General features: G+C 39.1%; 4 protein-coding genes across 4 annotated transcripts; 2 read left to right on the forward strand and 2 right to left on the reverse strand.

The window, feature by feature from the left end:
* Window positions 1-182: 182 nt before the first annotated feature.
* EAF01_009445 (uncharacterized protein) lies at window positions 183-1,555 on the reverse strand (the record flags this gene model as incomplete). Its single annotated transcript, XM_038917701.1, has 3 exons — window positions 183-1,195; window positions 1,249-1,397; window positions 1,446-1,555. 3 exons carry the CDS (start codon window positions 1,553-1,555, stop codon window positions 183-185), a joined length of 1,272 nt encoding a protein of 423 aa, XP_038766510.1.
* A 708-nt stretch (window positions 1,556-2,263) lies between these two features.
* Window positions 2,264-6,647, forward strand: EAF01_009446 (uncharacterized protein). The gene is made up of 5 exons (XM_038917702.1): window positions 2,264-2,608; window positions 2,779-3,386; window positions 3,561-3,585; window positions 3,808-5,471; window positions 5,610-6,647. Exons 2-5 carry the CDS (start codon window positions 3,217-3,219, stop codon window positions 6,250-6,252), a joined length of 2,502 nt encoding a protein of 833 aa, XP_038766511.1. The 5' UTR covers window positions 2,264-2,608; window positions 2,779-3,216; the 3' UTR covers window positions 6,253-6,647.
* Window positions 6,648-13,182: 6,535 nt separating this feature from the next.
* EAF01_009447 (uncharacterized protein) lies at window positions 13,183-13,948 on the forward strand (the record flags this gene model as incomplete). Its single annotated transcript, XM_038917703.1, has 2 exons — window positions 13,183-13,391; window positions 13,474-13,948. The coding sequence occupies 2 exons, from the start codon at window positions 13,183-13,185 to the stop codon at window positions 13,946-13,948; spliced, it is 684 nt and encodes a 227-aa protein (XP_038766512.1).
* A 4,587-nt stretch (window positions 13,949-18,535) lies between these two features.
* EAF01_009448 (uncharacterized protein) lies at window positions 18,536-20,478 on the reverse strand (the record flags this gene model as incomplete). The annotated part of the gene is made up of 6 exons (XM_038917704.1): window positions 18,536-19,210; window positions 19,264-19,765; window positions 19,813-19,940; window positions 19,997-20,110; window positions 20,167-20,304; window positions 20,374-20,478. 6 exons carry the CDS (start codon window positions 20,476-20,478, stop codon window positions 18,536-18,538), a joined length of 1,662 nt encoding a protein of 553 aa, XP_038766513.1.
* Window positions 20,479-20,517: the final 39 nt, after the last annotated feature.

Consider the following 20,517-nt stretch of genomic DNA (forward strand, 5'->3'; position numbering starts at 1 on the left):
AGGTTTATGTAAATTTGTAAATAATACTCTAATAAGAAGCCTTGGATTATGATCATACGGAAAAAAGAATAACATTGCATTGCATTGTATAAATTAAAAGGCTAATAAAAACAAATTGGCTATGATTCAAACTATGGACTTGACAAGTTCTTGGTTTCTTCCACCACTTCATTCACAACACCCTAATTTTCAGACTTCTTTTGCTCAACTGCTGGTTGGCCAAGAGGTCTCTCTGGGTTTGGTGTTAAGAGGTATTGTGCGGGAATAAGTCGTGCAGCTGGGTTGAGGGTCAAACCAAAACCTGGCTTGTCGAGTTGCGAAACATCCAGGTATCCTTTCACTGGGATTGGTTCATCCAAGAATAAATCTCCAAAGACGGGTAGGACACTCTTTCCATCTGGTGAATTTGCAAGGTACTCTTGGAATGGACAATTTGTTTGAGAAACCACAAAATGGTAACTGTAAGGTCCACTTGCATGTGGTACCACCGGAATATCATAAGCGGCCGCCATTGCTGCAACTTTGAGCAATTCCGTCATGCCTCCAAGCCACATAACATCAGGTTGAATAATATCGAGATTTCGACCTTCGATAAGTTTTCTAAATCCATATCTCGAGTATTCATGCTCACCCGTGGTGAACTTGAGTTGTGGATGAGCTTGTTTGATTTGCGCAAATCCATCAGTGTCATCTGGAGATAAACACTCTTCCCACCAATTGATATTTAAATCTTTGCAAGCTGCAGCAATTTGAATAGTGTATGGAACATTGAGACTCATGTAACAATCGACCATAAGTGGGAAATCAGGGCCCACACTTTCTCTATGTTTTCTGAGGAATTCAACGTTCTTTTGGAGTCCCTTGTGGCCCTCTTCTGGACAATATGGCAGTGGAACTTTAGCACCCCAGAAACCCATGGCCTTTGCGGCAGTGGGTTCTGGTCCTGTGCAATAAAAGTCTAGCCTCTCCCTTGTAGCTCCTCCAATCAACTTGTATACTGGCTCTCCTCTGATCTTTCCGAGTAAATCCCAAATCGCCAAATCGATAACTGAGATGACAGCGACTGGGAGACCCTTTCGACCATAAAACATGGAACCTCTGTACATTTGTTCGAAGAGATGATTGGTATCTCTTGGATCGGCACCGATAAGGAATCTTTCGAAATGTTGGTGAACTAACCAACATGCTGGTGGACCTACGAACATATGGTGAGTCTTGACCGGCGAGACAGGAGATATTAACAATTACCTCCAAATCCTGTAGCAAATCCAATTGTGCCATCTGAACCTTCTATCTCGACACAGAAGGACCCTAGCACGTTGATACCCCAACTAGTTCTTGAAGCTCTGTAATTTTCCCATCTTGACATAGGTGTGGAAATTGGAGTATCAATCAACCTGATAATAATTAGTACAAGTCATGAGGTGTATTCTGGTCAAACTCACCAATGACCACCTTTAACATTGTGATAATCCCCTCCAGATCCAACACCATCCACAACAAAAGTTCGGATAGCTTTGATGGAGGGGAAACTGCGAGCTGATGAAGAAGCCATTGTGATTTGGCAGAGAGGAATAACAGTACTGACTGAAGCAGAGAGACAAACAGATGGAAGTGAAGGGAAAAGTCAGGATTGTACTACTGTCTGCTTATGATTGATGGGTGAGGAGGCTACTTTGTAGATTTCATGAGAAACACTTTGGCGGGGAGGATTGTTCATTCCAAATTGAGCCGGGAGAATATCGACCGAGCTATTTTTGAAGCGGAATGTCAAGACGATTTCATAATTTTTGAGTGAGCATAGATAGATCTGGGCCTGTTAAAGTGTTGGATGTTTCTTGGCATTTGAGATATGAATTGATCTGGAAGAAGTTTGTTGAAGGAGATTTTTCCGGTCATTATGTGTTGTGGATGTTGTTGTTGTTGTTGTTGATGTTGTTGGTGTTGTTGATGTGATGTTGTAGGTGATGATAAAGTCTGAGAGAATTAGAAATTTTTTCTCAAAGAACTACGAGTATGAATGGATGGGGTTTGCGAGTACAAGAGGGTTTGTATGCCCAGCAAAATAAATATATCTATCCTATAACATTCATAAACGACTTTGTTACTCACATCAATTCATCTTAATCATTGAATCATCTACTTGAGTACAGAGTATACATTTGCAGCAGATGTAGTCTTTCATGGCATACTCGAGTATACTTGATCATATCAAGGTTCTCTTACCCAGGTCTCTCACCCAGGTCTCTCACCCAGGTCTCTCACCCAGGTCTCTCACCCAGGTCTCTCACCCAGGTCTCTCACCCAGGTCTCTCACCCAGGTCTCTCACCCAGGTCTCTCACCCAGGTCTTTCACCAAAGTTCTCTTACCAAGTTCTCTTACCAAGTTCTCTCACCCAGGTCTCTCACATGCCAATTCTTTCTCATCCGTCCGCAATACACCATTATTTCCCATTGCATATGAAAACATGAAAACATGAATACTCAGTTGGCCTGCCAGTGCCTGCCCAAGTAACCCAATTGATTGATCAATGAACGAGTCAGCTGGTGACGGGTGACGGGAACTGCATTAACCCAAACTTACCCCACGAAACGCAATTCAAACCCTGTGGAGTCAAGCCGTTAGCTACATTGAATCAATCAATCAATCAATCTCTTGCAATTGATGGCATTGGGAGAATTATAGGTGAGTGAGTGTGTGTCTGTGTGTGTCTGTGTGTGTGTCTGAGAGAGAGAGAGAGAGAGAGAGAGCTGATAAGTACAGACGACATCGTACCTAGTATCTATCTATCGAGATACTCCAGAGTCCGCACTTCGTATTCAACCAACACACTCATCACTTCAAGGATTCCCGGATAATGACAAGAACACATACACCATGAACTTTAAACCACAACCCATAATCCATCCATCTTCATATTCGAAGAATGAATGGCCTGACCACGTGCCCCACCATATTCTTTTTCCCCCGTCCTCTCTTTTTTCCATGCCTACCTACCTCGAGCTTACCTGCCACCTTAAACCTAGTGAAATCTTGCATACTCGAACTTACCACAAAAGTACATCGCATTCACTTGGCTATTGGTAAAATATCAAACCCCCACCTCCACTTCCTCGCTCATTTAATACCGAGCTGGTCCTTCTTCTTCGTTCCCATCTTCGCCGAGATTCGAAGCAGGTGGGCTGTCAATATTATCATTTTGTTATCGGAATCAAATGTCGGCTTCCATGGATATCCAACAATCACCTAGAACGTCTCTACGTTCTGGTGCAACTCAACCCGAGAGTGATGGAGACAATGACCAATATTACAGCGGGGGGGAGGATAGCATTGATGCAAATGGAGACGGTCCTCGCAAAAGGCAACGTCGGCCGATGTCAGTTTCGTAAGGAATTATGTCTCATTCTTCTCTCCCTGATGTCCCAAATGATCCTGATATCAACAATAACGACGAGGAGTCCTCTGCTGCCAATTCCCTTCCGGTCAAGGAATCGGAAGATCATCCCCCAGTCAATGATACAGAAAATGTTGGACATGATTGGCTGACAATTCGTCGAAGGTGTGAGCTATGTAAGCAAAGAAAGGTACGTCAGTATCAGGTTATATTTTCAATTCAAAATTCATCAAAGTTCATCTCTATGATTTGGTATCGATTGGTTCAAAAGTTATATACGAGATTGCTGGAAATACATATGCACGACGCTAAAGTATCTTCCATGTGTCTCACTATGACTTTGATGATACACTTCCGAAATCTTCAGATTGTTCGTTCGATATTTTGATGAATTGTATTCTGACTAGAATAGGTCAAATGTGATCGCGGTCAACCATCATGTGGATGGTGTAGCCGCAATGGCGCTGTATGTGAATACAAAGAGCGCAAGAAACCTGGATTAAGAGCTGGTTATGGTCGAGAACTAGAACAAAGATTGGATCGACTCGAGGAAATTCTACGCTCGCATGCTCAAATACTAGAATCATCCTTTGGTCAAAACAGCAATAGTGTTGCCAATAGCGTTCCGAGCGATCACGGTACACCACAAAGTATTCATAGCTTCAGACACAATGAAGGGCTGTCTAATCATCGTGGAGGGCATGTTGCCAGAGCAGAGACAGCCCTATTTCTTCAAAAGCCTTCTACGTTTGGACAACAAAATACACCCATGGATTTTGGTAATCCAATGCCTCCAACTCCCTCGATGCCATCTATTCACGGCGATATCTTCCATCAGCAACATACCCCTGTATCACAAGGATCGCACCTATCCATGGATATGCAACAAAATCACTCGATCTCAACTAGTCAAGCACCAGATTTTTATAATACGAATCAACCACCTCTACAATCACCTAGCTTAAACATAAACCAAAACCCAAACGAAGTCTCTTCCGATCATGCTTTACCGCCATATGATTTGCTATATGCATTAGTTGACCTCTACTTTAAGTATGTTAATACTTGGTGTCCAATATTACATCGAAGATCTACGCTGGATTCACTATTCGGTCCATCTGCTCTAGATGAAGCAGACAAAATACTTCTACATGCCATTGTAGCTACCACATTAAGATTTTCTACGGATCAACGACTTACAGAAGAAAGAAGACGACATTATCATGACATATCTAAACAGAAGGTATTGTTGTATGGATTGGAAAACTCCTCCGTAAAAGCTCTACAGGCTCTGGTTATCTTGGCTTTGGATCTCGTAGGCAGTAGTAATGGGCCACCAGGATGGAATCTATTGGCTTTAATTACACGCTCAGTAGTTCAATTGGGACTTGCTGTTGAGACCACTTCCTTCTCTGTCTCGCCAAACTATCCTTCAATTTATACACTTCGCGCAATGGTCTTGCCAGAACCGGAGAATTGGATTGAGGAGGAATCACGGAGACGCCTTTTCTGGATGGTATACCTCTTGGATCGATATGCCACAATCGCCACAGCTTTTGAATTTGCCCTGGACGAAAAAGAAATCGACAGAACTCTACCTTGTCGAGATGATCTTTGGAATAAAAATCAGACTGTGGAGACAAGATGGTTCCGCACGAGCGAAAGGAAAGAGTACGACATTGATAAACCAGAGAATCTTGGCGCATTCTCGTATTATATCGAAATCCTTGGAATTCTCTCAAGGATTCATAAATTCTTGAAGAAGCCAGTAGATATCAGTGCTTTGTCCGACGTTGAACAATGGCAAGGCGAATATCGAGAACTGGATAATATGCTCACTTCGTGGAAATTCAATCTGCCTGGGGATTATGGAAACATGGCGAAGCTTTTTCAACCAGGAAGCAATAAATCCATCAATTGTGGCTGGGTTATGCTACACGCGACATATCACACAGCAGTAATACGACTTCATTCATCCGCTGCTTATCCTACAACTCGATCACCTATTTTCACCCCTTCGTATAGTGCGAGTCAACGTTGTCATGGTGCTGTTGAGAATATTGCAGCTTTAGGAGAGTATGTACATTTTTTATTCATTTCATCTTACCTTTGAGCCCTACCTATGAAATTCTAATAATTGACCCGATCTTCTCGTAAACTTTGACGTTTTACAAAATCAAATTTTGAGTAAGATTTACTAACACAGCCCCATAGATACGTAGTCCAAAATGGCATGCTCCCAAAATTAGGCCCACCATTTGCATTCACCCTCTGGGTAGCTGCCCGCTTACTCCTCGTCCATGGTTCAACCATCGAACACAAACTCAGTCCTCAAATCCAGTTCTTCGTTGACACACTCCGAGATATGGGTACCTACTGGCTCGTGGCTGAACGCTACACAACTATTCTTCAACGAGTACTTGACGAACATCGTGATAGCGAAAATGCCGCCGGTACACATGGTGAACGTGTAACTCCATCTTCTGTCAAGATCCTTGCGGATATGAGAAGATGTGCATATGATTTAGATTTTCTAATCTCGAGACAACCGAAACATGTTGGACTTTCACGAATGCCAAGTATCACTCCGGCCAGAACTCCAGCGCCGAATGAGTTGGAGTATTTGGATGTTTTTGATTTCTTCAATGTACCCAGATTACCGGTTGCTCCGGGTGAAGCTCAGGGGAATGGTAATGGTGGGAATGGTGGGAATGCAAACGGAGCGGGTGATCTACAGATGCCGGAGATGGGAAACAGAGCTAATGAATTCAATATCACGAATTTTATGGTGGATCAAAACTCAGATTGGTTCAAGACTCTGAAACATGGTATTGATGGGGGTCAGAATAATAGTTGAGTGGAATGTCTTTTTGGCTATAAATTTTGGGGTTTGGTTCTCCATGATATGTTTTTTTGGATCAAATGGGAAGGAAAGAAGAGAGAAGATTACGAGTATTCTTGGGGTGAATTTTCAGCCTTGCGGCAGCGCCTGAGTGGGTAAATTATTTAGAGGAATACTCTTGGGAGGAATGATCGAATGTAGATAAATGCAAAGGATACGGCACGGATGGGTAGGGAGTCGAAGGATCAATAGGGAAAATGGGAAAACCTACGGGAAGAAATCGGACGTCAGGGGAAATATTTGAGAATCAAAAAGCGAGGATACCATCGATGGATAGATGGTCTCGTTGTTGTAGATACCTACTATTTATGTATGCATATATTAGATATTAATTGTATTTACACAAGGCACTTATGGTATACCTCATCGTGTTTGATTGTTGACAATTCTGAGGATGGTATTAAAATATAAGTAGTAGGTTGATTTTGTTATATATAATTTTATACTTGAGGGAATAAGTCGGGTACCCTACTTTCGGGCCACCCCCCTTTTGGGCCACTTTTTACACCAAAAATGGAATTTTTAACTTTCTTATTTATGAATAGAATTCACTGAAAATTTATATATATATAATTTAGATCATTTTTAGCTTACCTTGAAAATTTCAGATTTTTAGGAATTTTCTGTATTGAGATCTAAAGCTTTAAAATATCGATTCTTAAATTTGTATGGGAATTACATACAAATTTGAAACTTTTATAAAATCTTTAATAACTTTTTAATAAAAATTATTAAAAATAAACTATAAAATTTTATTATAAATTTATAACATATTTATCTTGAAGGATTCAGAAAAAAAAGAAAATTTCCTATAAATAAATACTTAAAAGACTACCCTCAAAATTACAGGGATTATTTTGTTACAACGGATTAGTAACAGGCTGTAGAATCACTGACTTATAGGCTATAATGGTATTATAGGCCTCAGTGATTCAGCTGCAGTATACCGGGGGACACTAGGCACCCAAGGAAAGCCTCAGGCATGTATATAGTATTAGTTATAGAATACACTGAATCATAGGACATGGTTCCTAGGACAGTAGGGTCCTAAGAAGAATAAGCAATACAGGACACAGTAAGCAAGAGAGGTCTTGCTAGGATTAGTAAGCTCCCAAGGGATTAGCCCTAGGACAGGAAATAAGACAGGACGACAAGACTCACGGGACTAGTATCACGTGATGGACCATCCCATCAGTCCCACCGATTATTATCAATGGGATCAGTGGGATCCCACTACGCCCACTACTCTCAGTGAGTGGGATCGATGGGATCGCAGAGTGCAAAGGTCTATATAAGGGAAAGGGTTTCTTTACATGTAGAGCTTCGTGCTCAAGAACAATCATTAGTTTCATTACTATAGTTACGAGAATTGCAACCAGTTACAACCTTATTGAATTCCTACTTGAAGTCTAGTCTAAACCACCTCGAGAGATCTCTAGCCACTTCCACGTGACCCTAGAGGCAGCTCCCGTAACAAAAGAGTATAAGAATGCTCGCTTGTAAAAAACGATAAATACTAGAAATAATACTTTTTTATCTGTTGATTAATAATCTTTATAATTCTGAAAGTATTTTTAAAATTACTTATTTATTAAAAAGTTTTAATTTTTTTTGAATTTTCTATTTTATAAATAATATAAATTTGATGTTTTACATTTTATAATTTATTTTTAATAATTATTATTAAAAAGTTATTTAAGATTTTATTAAAATATTATACTTATATAGAAATCATTACATGTAAATTTAAAAATAGATATCTTGAGATTTTAAAAATTAATTCAGAAAAATCCTAGAAATCTAAAACTTTTAAAATAATTTTTAATTGATCTAAACTATAAACTATATATGGTCAAATTTTTAATAAATTATATTTATAAATAAGATAATTGAAACTGTCATTTTTTTTAAGGATTTTGATAATAAAAAGTGGCTCGAAACAGGGGTGGTTAGAAAATGAGATGTTCAACTTATAACAAATCGAGAAATCACGAAGTCATGAAACATAGAATCGAAATTATTAATAGGCGAGAAACTGATTGATAAGTAGAATTCGAAATCTATCTTTATCTTTCAAGTTCCGAAATATCTCATCAATGGACCAACTCAATTTCAAATCACTTCTCTTGATTCCTATTTCTATTTCTGTTGCTATCGCTGTTCCTCTTTCTCCTCCTCCAACTCCCCAACCTTCCATTCGATATTATAATCCACATTATCCATAAATCCATAATTCTCCAAGAACTAGTAAAGGCCGGTTTACTTTCCCCCTCTTCCTCTTTCTCTTACTGTACCATCCCAAATTCCCTGCAGCCCTCTAAAAGTTTCATACCTGCAATATCCAGTATTGAATGATCCATCCTGGGATTGAGCTGTGAGTAGAATACATGACTTTAATACATGATCCACATGTATTTTCTAAAACAACAACGAAAAGTGCAACCCCAAACAAAAATAACCCCAAGGAAAACTAAATCGAAAAACGATAGCGAGTAGATAAGCCAAGTAGGCGCAGCCTCTAAGACCAAATCATTCTCGTCCAACCTATTGGAACAGGATTTGCTGCCTGAGCTTGGAGTCTAGCTCCCAGGTATCGAACACAAAAGAGACTCTTTGACAAATCAACCAAGTATGAATCACAGACCCAAAGGCTTGGTGAATGACTCGAGAAACTTTCCCCAAAAAAGACAATCCAACTTAATATGATAATTCCCTCCCAAACACCAGGTATAATTCCCTTTTCCCAATGCATAAAATCAGTGACAAAAGAAATAGATGATCGCAGACAACAAGAATGTCTAGGCAGAATCGCAATGCCCAATCTCCCAAAGATTCAACGCGCCATGCTGTATTAAGCCCACTATACACTGCCAAAGACTTCAATGACTGTAGAAGTTCCCCGTTTGTAGCCAATCAAGACTTGTCCTCTTTGTGATATATATATCTATATATTCTTTCGTGCCTTCAATAACTTCTTAGAGAGTACGGTATCGCGTGTATTCATTCTTCGATCGTAATTGTGTAGTTGGATAAGGTAGTGGGTATCAGAAGTAGAGATTGTCGCATGCGATTTGGGTCATGGCGCAGAGGTGGAGCTTGTTCGATTGTGGCCCATGAAAAGGAGTGTGAGTTCAGATGGTGGAGCAGAAGGAATTCTGCGGCGGAATGAGAAGAGATATTTAATCCAATGATCGAATTCGAAGCGCACAAGAGGTCGCGATTGCCATGAATAGCCAGTTATCGAAGACAATACATTTCATCTGCGGTGTTGTCTAGATGAGTGGGTATGCGAACTATGACTAGCTGTGTGATAGCCAGAGTCTGAGTAGTCTTCCCGCGCATATGGATCTTGATAGGCTTGGTGAGTTGAGTGTTTATCGCAAGCATATCCAACTAATACCGTTCTCTCTTGAATTCCATGACCTTGTGTACCGTATGCGGCGCACATATCAACGCTGTGCTGGTAGTAGAGGCAGCGGCAGACTGAGTATCTTTCGACCACGAGATAGCACATCTTGAATGATAATCGAGTATAGTCTTGGTAGTTGTCGAATTCGAATTTCCTATATAGCGTAGTGGGGTCTTGGTTCTAGATAGAGGGGTGACTAAGACTGAGTATAGAGACAATAAAAAATATGCGATCAACGAGGAATAAGGCAATGAAATATATTAACGAGCAGACTGAAAGGAGATGATGCATGGACAAAGGAAGTCTAAACTTGACAGATGATGAAGCTTGTGATGTAAGAAGGTAGGAGTCATTGATCGGAGGATCATGACTGCCTTATAGACTCTGCCACTTGAATGAGTGAGTCTTGCCGTGATGGAAAAATAAGGCAACAGTGGGTATGGGCTGGTATGAACCTGCATGTAGGGTATGCAGGTCAACAAACATGCAGGAAACCTATACATGGGATGAGATGATGAGTCGTAGGCGCAGTGGAGAGTTGGAAGCATGCCTGCCTCAGTACAGACACGCTTGCAGGAATAGAAAGTCATGCCTGGTCATATTCTGCACCAAGTCCCAAATGGATGGTCTCCTACCACGAGGTGGCTTACCATCACCACCATAGAGACAAGGGATCTGGAAAGGAACCGGGCCTCTCATGGATGGGCTGAAATAGAAACCTTGACAGCGCTGAGTAAAGCCTCAGCCTCGAGTAAGTAACAAGTACAGTAAGTAGTACTTTTGTTTCTAAGATAGTTCCGAAAAGTCGGGATTATTGATCTACGGAAGATCGATTTAGGTTAAGACGGGTATACCGGGATATGGCAGTAGGTTGCTAAAGAAGGAATAAGATGGTGGAACGTGTATTGAAGCCTTGGCGGCGCAGGGAAACCAAAGCCCACCATGTTCATTGACAGATATCCACCATGGCTTGGTCGAGAGGTCCTGTGCAACGGTAAGTACCATGGTAGGCTTTTCTGAACATGAACTGTCTAGTAAATTTATCGACCACTACAAAGTGTAACAAATGGACAAGGTGGATTAGTATGATATGGGAGGATAGTAGTCAACCGGAGCAAGCTAATGGTTAGTGACGGAAGTGAGTGGTCAGAATTTGTAATGTAATGGAGAAGGGGACGGAGATGGAACAAGCGGGAAGGACATTCAACAGCATTGAATAGTCGGTAAGCATTGCTAGGATAAATGATGTATCATGTATGCAGACGCAGAAAAGTAGGTAGGTATAGATGAGTTAGCGGTGGGCAGGTGGACGATTTTGGAAATAGATTCATGGTCGTGATAATACCTAATACCCAAGTAAATAATTCGAGCAGTGCCAATCAGTAGGGAGTAAGAACTTGGAAGGTGATGAGGATCTAGTCTGATGATCGCGCGTACAGGTAACAAATTGCCGCGAGTTATTGAAACCCCATGTTGATGACATGGTTACACTACTGCAAGTAAGGTACGAGCTGCCAGATTCAATTCTTGAAAGGGGATTGGTCGATCAATCAAATTGTTTGATTGATGAGAGGAACAGTTATGCAGATGATGAGGAGTGCAGTGTCGTTTCAAGGTCTGTGGTAGGGTGTAGTAGGGTGTAGGGTGTAGTAGGTTGTAGTAAGGTGTGATGAGGTGAGGTGAGGTGAGGTGAGATGGGATGGGAAACAAGAGCCATCGGAAAAACATCACCTCGTCCGCATATCCATAACTTATTAGCAAATCTACATTCAGCTTTTTTCCCCTAAATTCCCACTAAAATCACTAGCTTGGAATTTTATGACATGGCTCGTGGCTCATGGCTATGTATATGTATCTTTTTTACTTCGCTTAAAATGGAGAGATTATGATTGGTTAAAAAACGATCCTTACCATCCAATGAATTAAACAATTAATTCTTATTATTCCCAAAGAAGGTTGAATGTCCGATAGTTAACAAGATGGAATAATCTAATCGAAACCGTTGGAGAGACACACACAGAGACAGAGAAGGTAATGATTATTGATCTGTCATATCCAACAACATTTCATCATTTCAAGTACCGGACAAATGAGAATGAGATATCCCAATTCTATATACATTGATGATAACCAGTTTAACTAGATGATCATTGACATCTGTACCTAATCGGCAAGAAAATGGCCATTCAGGCGGCTAGATGCTCGTACAGGAAAATCTGTAGTGTCAACGGGATTGACTGTGCGATGCAGTTTGATCGCTTTCTCGTTTCCTTTTTTAAACTTTCATTCGAGTTATTCTGGTATACTCAATGTAACTATGAGTGCTAACTATTTCTATTCTGAACCTCTGTCGTATACCGAAATGATACGTCGATGAAATTGCCAATCATCTAACCCCCTCTCTACCGATCCATCTTCTCCCACGATCCCTTCCATAATTTTATATCACATTCATGTGTATCACTCAGGGTGCCTAAGGACTCACGTCAAGCCCCGTTTTGAAACTTATAAAATTTCACTCATCAATATCAATATTAATATTAGCTAGCGACAGCGACCTCATATCTGACCATCAACCTTGAATTGCATCGGAAGGATTCTCATCACAACAGGGGAAAACGCGAGCAAGCTACACAACCCCTTCTCCCATATTCGGATAATGTCAATGTGCTCAGCTGAACTGGGGCTCCTTACTCACCACATTTCAAGCCATCATTCAACCACAATAATAAGATTATACCTCAACAGACTCAAAGTAGATATTTCCTGTCTAGTTACAGGTTGTGACAGTAGGATTCTTCTGCAGCCGTCTGATTTCGGTGTAAGAGTCATCTTGGAATCTAGAATAGCTATTATAGAGTACGAATTGAATTGAAACACAAAGCTTCTTTTTGAAACTTATCAATTGCTTAGCTTGATATTGCACTTTTGCGACTGAAACATGTATTGACAGATGCTTGGATGTATTTTGACATCGTACTGTAACGTGGTATCCAGACCTAGGTCTTCATCAGTAGTGTCAGGACTGAAACTCTGACTCTTTCTTTTACCTCGTTCCCTCCAATACAATTCATTCAATTCCATCAAACTAGCCATAACTTGTGGCATTCCCCGTTCTCTCCATTCCTCAACCCATTTCAAAGCTCTCCCCGAAAGCTAAAAACATCATCAACATTTCCAAAATCTGCCTCACTCCAAGAACCCCCGTTTCCTACACCCATATCATTCAGCCTCGCACTAACCAACCCGAATCTCGTAAGGCGACCTATTGAAGCGACGTCCCATTTGCATCCCCGCTGCAAACCAATGCAAACTAAGTCTAGCACTGCCTCATTGTGGCTCACCTGTGACTTAGTTAGTGTTTGCTCACCTCTTTTTGGCACTCGTCGAGCCATTCACACATCCTCACCCACATTTCCATTGTCAAAGCTTGAGAGTGATGATAACTCGTCACCATACAGTAAGACAAACTCGTTATGTCATCTAAATCTCCTAGGTGGGTACGAGTATGGAGTACGATTATTAGGGTCATGTATGTATCACGGGGACTCCGAGATTTCGTCACGAGAGAAGAGTTGACGACAAGGTCCATTCGGAATCAATTGACATTGGACGAGATGAGAACTGCTGCCTCGATAATTGATAATTCGAATGTTAATACGGAAGATAACCGTATCGAGTATACGTAGGTATCATGTGAGCACGGAATCGGGTTGATTACCTTCAGGTGCCTGCCTATCAAGATATCATACTTGGACTCTACCTAGTAGTATTGCCGTTTTCTTCTGCTTGCAAGAAGATTTCGTCATTGGTGGTTTCGATACGAATTGCTTACAACTGAATGAGTTTCCAATTGTTTCATCAATTGCTCAACACTCGCGCGCACAATTTCTCAACTCACTTCCGTTACCGGTACCAACGATCTCGTTCCCCAAAGAGCATATCCCTATCCCTCTCACTATCCCTACCTCCACATGCGAAATACGATCCACCAGCGATCCACAACATGACAGCTCAAACGAAAGAAACGGCGAGCCGGCATTCAGCCACAGTCCCAAGCCAGGGATCTTTTACACCCCAGTCCATTATCCTAGAACGGAAAAGAACCGATTATTACATCGATCCGGTCCACTGGTCGTGCATCACATCACATTGCATCGCATATGTGATATTTGGCCTGATATTCAAACTTATCCGAACATGTTACCACGTTACCACACCTCCAAATCCATCAGAAGCTAGAAGCCAGATGTTGCAAGCCTAGAACACATCAGATATGTCAAAGTCCGAATGTGATTCAGAGGACAAGCCCGGTACATTGTACCAAGCGTTACAAACGCGCATTAAATCAAGGCATCCGTGCAGATCAGTCGTCTCTTGTATTCGGATTCGGATGCCCAGCTATTCAGCTTCTCGGCTGTTCTCGAGCTGAGATGCAAGACTGATATATCAGTCATTCATTTGGTTCCACATTCATCCGGTATCCATGCTTGTTTACGAACACCTTGTCGATAACAACTTGCTAGTTCCTAGTTTATTTGTACGTTAATTCGTTACTTGTAGCTAATTTTATGATGTATTTCCGGATACTCCCCATAGATAGCATAACTGATGCCAACGGTCCGACTTGTTCCCATATCATACCGGCAGTTGTGATTGCTCTTCACAATGGTTCGTATTCCTATGAGCCTGGTGATAGCTAGCTGTAGTCTTCAGTTATGCGATACAAACCCTTATGCTACATCATAAACATAGCCACACAAGTGCGGTAAAGGTCTTAAAGACTTTGCTTTTGCTCTTTTGAGAATTCCGTCTCATTTCCCGTCTTTCTTGGGCTATGACATACTTATCTTGCTTCTACTTGTCAGTCGCAAGACCAGATGTATCAAAGCAACATGGATGCCGTGCTTAGAGGAGTACCATTTTACATGACTTATCTCTGTCCTCGTATAGCCAAGATCAGATATCCAAGTGAAGAGTCTGGACAAAGCAGTTACGTAACATCTTTTAAAGGCGTTTCATCATCGAAGATCTTCAACCGAGGAGGGGAAGCAGGCGTATTTAACCCAAAAGCTTCCGGAATTTCTATCTTTATCTTTATGTGTTGTATATTTTGACAACCGGAAAAGATTCTCTTCTATGAGATTTTTCAGGTTTGCAATCGAAATGGCTGGGATAATGATATAGTCGTATTCAATTTGTGCCTGAGCTTGAATCTCCTATTATTGAGTATGGGAAATTTACAATGGAGAGATACTCTCATATAAGTTCCTGGGGATGTCTAGATAGATAGTCATATAGCCAGTGAACTCTTCAACAAATATCGAATTCACATATATATACATGGAGATGAACATGGTTAGTATCTAAGTAGACGAAAGGAGAGCGTAAACATGTCTTGGTTGGATGATCTTTACCAGCACCTCTAATTCTGCTTAGGAATATGAAAATATCGGAGGGAGCGGTTATAAAGTTCCGCATAAATAGTAGTTCAGCGTAGCAACCTCGATGCGGAGTTCCACTAATTAGACGCAAGTAATACTTTAATACTGAAATGAAAATCATACTTCCAAATGCTTCAGATATTCCACTCATAGTTTGTGATAACAAATGTCTAATTTTAAGACTGCAGTTCAATTTGTCAGCAACCCGGTAGTATCAACGCCAAAGTATTTATCTGTGTGAAATTCCAGTATCCCATTTCATCACGACCCAATTCATAACCATGAGATGATAACCTATGAATACTATGCACTTTCAATTCTAGCCCCAATAATTGTATAACACCAGTACACCACTATATCTGCATACATAGAATAAAACCAAGCAACCCAAAAACTTACAAGTAAGAACCAGAGCCAAATCAAGAGATCATTACCTATCTAGGTACCTAGCTATTTTTCCGACGACAGATTCTATAATATGCGCTTCATATCTTAGTACTGTATCTCAATGAGAAGATAGTTGACTGTGCAATTGTGGAATTGTAAGATTGCAAATACGTAGAAAGGATATGTAGCAGTGATTCGGGCGGGGGTAGGGGCGAAAGCGGGGACTTCGAAATTTTCATACATATAGGCAGATATTGGAAAGTTATATATAAATATTTAGGTAACATGGTTTAACACCGAGTGCATCATATCACCGAATACAACACTTTTATCTCAATTTATATTCTCCAATTTCAATATATAATTTATCAATTATTTATTATGTAATTAATAAGAAAAGAAGTTCAAATACTCTTAGCTATTAAAGTTATTTAAAAAGATAAAAAGCTTAGTATTTATAAAGCTGTTAAGCTATATAATATAATATATATAATACTTCTTTACAAAATAAAAGGCTTGCCCTCCTGTATAGAAATTCAAGCGAATAGTTATAAGATTACAAAATTAGAAAAAAAAGGTGATTGTTTAATATATATTTAATATAGATTTAAAAGGATTTTCATTTAAATTAAAAAATATAGAAGGTATAGCGAATAATATTCTCGAATTGAGGGGTGTGAAATGTATTGAGAAGCTTTAAACATATTGATTTGTAAAGTATCGAATTGAATTAAAGATATGTTTTAGTTATATTTATAATTTTCAAAGAGTTCTTTGTAAGAATCTTAAGTTTTTTAAAGAGTGGTTTTAATTAGTTATAAATATGCGAGTGAAATACGGCATTTTGAATAGAGATTTCTATAATTTTAATGAAACAGGTTTTATGATAGGGATTATATATATAGTAATAGTAGTAATTAATATTAAACGAAATAGTAGAAGTAAGGTAATACAATTAGACAATCGAGAATAGGCTACAGCAATAATATGCGGAAATGGAGAGGGTAGAATTATTCCCCCATTTCTAATAGTTTAAGGATAAGTTTATCTTTTTAATTAATATACTGAAATGAATCTTTCTATAGAATAGGCTATTAAATCTACATTTAATAGGTGGACAAATAATAAGATGGGTTTAAAATAATTAAAACATTTCAATAAATGTACTAAAAATCAAAGAAAGGACAAATATCGAATGTTAATACTGAATAGGCATAAAAGCTATAAATCAATAGCTTTTCAAGTATACTATAAAAAGAATAATATTATATATTTACATTTACTACTACATTCAAGTTATTTAATTCAATCACTTAATATTAACTGTTTTAGTAATCTAAAATGTTTATATAATGATCAAATTGATAGATTTATTAAGGTATATATTAATTATATTTTAAAGATTGAATTCTTTATAGCTTTTAAAGTTGTATATGAGGAATTAATTACTTTTCAAAATATAAAATCAGGATTTTAAAGAACAGGTTTAATTCTATTTAATTCTAAAGTTGTACTCTTGAAATTGAATATTCGAATTTGTATGCCTACCTCTCCCTCTTTCGATTTAAATCAATGAATCTCTTAAATCTTTTGTAACCTAATTAAAGCTCTTTCTTAATTAATATTAATTAAATTTTAAATAACTTATTATTAAGTAAACTCTTTTATACCTATATTCAAGATTATATTAACTCTAGCTAAGAATATAAAGAGATTAGTTTATAAAAATATATTTTTAAATATAGAGATTTATATATTTCGAGTAGTAAATAAAGTATTAAGCAAGTATTGATATATGAAAAAAACTCAATTATGTTAAGGAGGAGTGCTTATTAAACAAAAGGCTTTTGATATATTATCTCAGCAAAAAGTTGATATTTAGATTCAATATAATGAACATCAAAAAGAGGGGAATTCTAATGAGGAAGTATTTTCTAATTGATATCATAATAAATATAAAAAGATAGGTTATAATATAAGAACTTATTAAAATAATATAATAGATTTCAAATTATTAGATTTTTAATAGTTTTAATTAATTGATTTAATTGTTATTGAATAATATAAGATTGAAAGTATAAATTGAGGTAAAAGTGGTGTATTCAGTGATATAATGTATTCGGTGTTAAACCATGTTACTTATATATTGTACCATCCCATCCCATCCCATCACCATCCAAAAACAAAACAAAACAAGACAAAACATTTCCTAAAATCATCCACACATTTCATTTGCAAACCCATCAATCTTACTTCTTTCCAAACCCAAACCCTCGAATCATGCGAGAAATCAAAATCCATGAATCTTTAAAGGCTCGCTAGAATATCTAGAGTATAGGTAGGTACTTAGAGAACAAGATATGTAACAGCTATTTTTCAACCAGCACATCACATCGTCCCCTTCCAGGAAACCTCCACTAGGGAATCTACAAAGTCAAGCGATGCGGAATAAGCTAGCTAGACTGAGCTACGAACGATTGGTTATCTTACAAGTTCGTGGATTGTGTACAATGAGATGAGATGAGATGAGATGTGTTTTTGGTTTGATTCTTAGGCGCGTGTTTGCTTGGTTCTGCTCTGTTATGTTCTGTGTTGGGGGTTGTTTATATTCGCGATGTGATATGTCGATGGGATAGTTATTGGGTGATAGGTGATGTGATGTTTTTCGACGTCCTAGCCCCCCTCCAATTCATCCCATCCCATCATACTTCTATCATCTACTTTCTATGCATGTAGGAGTATAAACTAGGAGTTTATCTACGTAAATTTAGAGAGAAGGATCGGTATACATATGACTATTGGATTGGTGTCATCCAAATAAACTTGTATCGAAATAGTAAGTCGTACTTTCACTCACATAATACAGAAAGGCAGTATGAATATGCAACTAGCAAGCTGCTGAAGCCTTCCTTTGATTATTAACTATCTCGCAAATTTCTGCCTCCGTCAACATAGTATTCTGTGCGATTGTCCTGCCCAGTTCGAGTTCAACCACTCTTCAAGAGGCTATCATTCGGTCTCTGAAATTTGGTGTGGTTGTGAGGTCAGTAAAGGTGAACGCGACTTCTACACCTTTCCCACGAGCATATTCAATAGCATCCGTACTGATTTCAGCGCAATCCCTCACGTCGAGAAATTTAACCCCTTGGTTAACAAAATGCTTCACAGCAACACCTGTGATCTTTGTACCACAGATATTTAGCTTTTCCAGATTTGGACATTTCTCGACCATGCGTATGAAGTCTCTTTCTTCATACTGTAAATAGCCAACACTCAATACCACGACATTTTCGCATACAGGAAAATTTTGGTGCGCGACAGTATAATCTCCGACAAGGCGACTTCCAATGTTTAGATGCTTGAGACTGCGCGCATTTTTGAGAACGGAAACAATCCATTCATCGCTGAGTCCAGTCTCATGGCACGTGAGAGTTTCCAAGAAGGGAAAAAGAACATCATTGTCTTTTTGAGTTGTCAATCGCAGGTTGTCATGAAGGCGAAGCATTTTGAGCGTTGAAGGGAGCAATGGAATCGTTCTCAAATTGCACGATATGAGTTCAATAACTTCTAGACTCTTGAGGGATCCACCCAAGTCCAATGGAGAGAGACTTTGCAAGTCAAATCCCGATAATGATAATACTTGAATATTAGGAATTGATTCGATTAGATTGCCCTGTAGGAAGTATTAGAATCATTGCAGAAAAGAAATTGTGTTGGTATTATTACCAATGATATCATACTACCAAAGAATCCATTGCACACACTCAAGGCGCGCAAATTTTCCAACCTCGGCCAGATACAACTGGCATCTCGGGAAGTATGATGAATACCCATAAATTCTGCCTCAACAATACTTGCTTGAACATGCCTCAATGATTCGAGGACGGTCCGAAAAGAAATTTCGAACATCTGCAAATTCAAATATCGCAGTGACTTTGCCAGGGGAAGTACAGAAGTCAAGGTCTCTCCAATCACAGAGTTATTTTTGTTGCGTATTGTAAGACGTTGTAACTTTGTACATGTCCTGATGAGATGCTGCAAATTTGCGGCATTGATAGTATCGTACCTAAGAATAGCTTCATCGACGGTGTAATTTGATCTTCTAAGGTATGCCCTCAAAGATTTTTGAGAGAGGCCTCTTCTAGTAATGCTAGTGTCGAAGGTAGTCCATAGCTTTTGAGAAGATTCCAATACTCGCTTCCATAACTTGCTCACACTCAAACAAATCCTTCTTCTGGTTAGCAAGTATAAATCAAGAAGGTCTTGCTTACATACATTCGTTCTCGTATGCTAAGCTGCTGGGCTATCATTTCTGCCAGTTCAAAGGGTAGGTATGAAAGCGGATCTAGAGTTTTTCTAGGCGCCAGTGACTTTTGTAATTTATTGAACATTGATTGGAGGGTCTTAACTCGATATGTTAACATAGCAATGAAATTCTATCAAGAATGGCAGAACTTACCAAACGGTCTTTGTCGGTATCGACTTTGACCTTTCTGAGGCCACGCTCGTAGATTTTCAAGGCTAGTTGATGCTCCCCTTTAAGCTGTAAAACTTTCCCACATCGAAGATATCCCTAGAGATTCAGTCAGGACTTTTGAAGCAGCAATTCTCAAGGCAAAGAAAACTCACTTTAGATAGTTCTGGTTTCAGTTCAAGCATTTCTTTCGCATCTTTAAGAGCTGGTTGTAATAAATCCATCTTCTCATATGTAGCCGCGCGATGATCTAAAGCAGTGAGCAATAGATGACCAGTACTAATTTTCACAGCCTATGATATAAAGTCAGTGATCGATACTGATACTGATCCAGATGACTGGCACGTGCCAACGAGACATACCTCTGCGAATGCAGTTAATGCGCCTTGATAGTTCTTCTTCTGGTAACGATGTCGACCTTTCTCCAGAGGTCCCATCCCTTCCTCTTCATCATAAGCAGGAGGCATGTTGCCTATTTAATTTGACTTGCTAATTGGAAAATATGT

This window comes from Botrytis porri (assembly GCF_014898465.1).
Source record: "Botrytis porri strain MUCL 3234 chromosome Unknown BPOR_014, whole genome shotgun sequence".
Classification (NCBI taxonomy): Eukaryota; Fungi; Ascomycota; class Leotiomycetes; order Helotiales; family Sclerotiniaceae; genus Botrytis; species Botrytis porri.

Coding starts and splice junctions, on each gene's coding strand:
- EAF01_009446 (XM_038917702.1), top strand. CDS start 3,217: ATGTCGGCTTCCATGGATATCCAACAATCACCTAGAACGTCTCTACGT. Junction 3,586..3,807: donor AGCTATGTAAGCAAAGAAAG/GTACGTCAGTAT, acceptor TGACTAGAATAG/GTCAAATGTGATCGCGGTCA. Junction 5,472..5,609: donor AATATTGCAGCTTTAGGAGA/GTATGTACATTT, acceptor ACAGCCCCATAG/ATACGTAGTCCAAAATGGCA.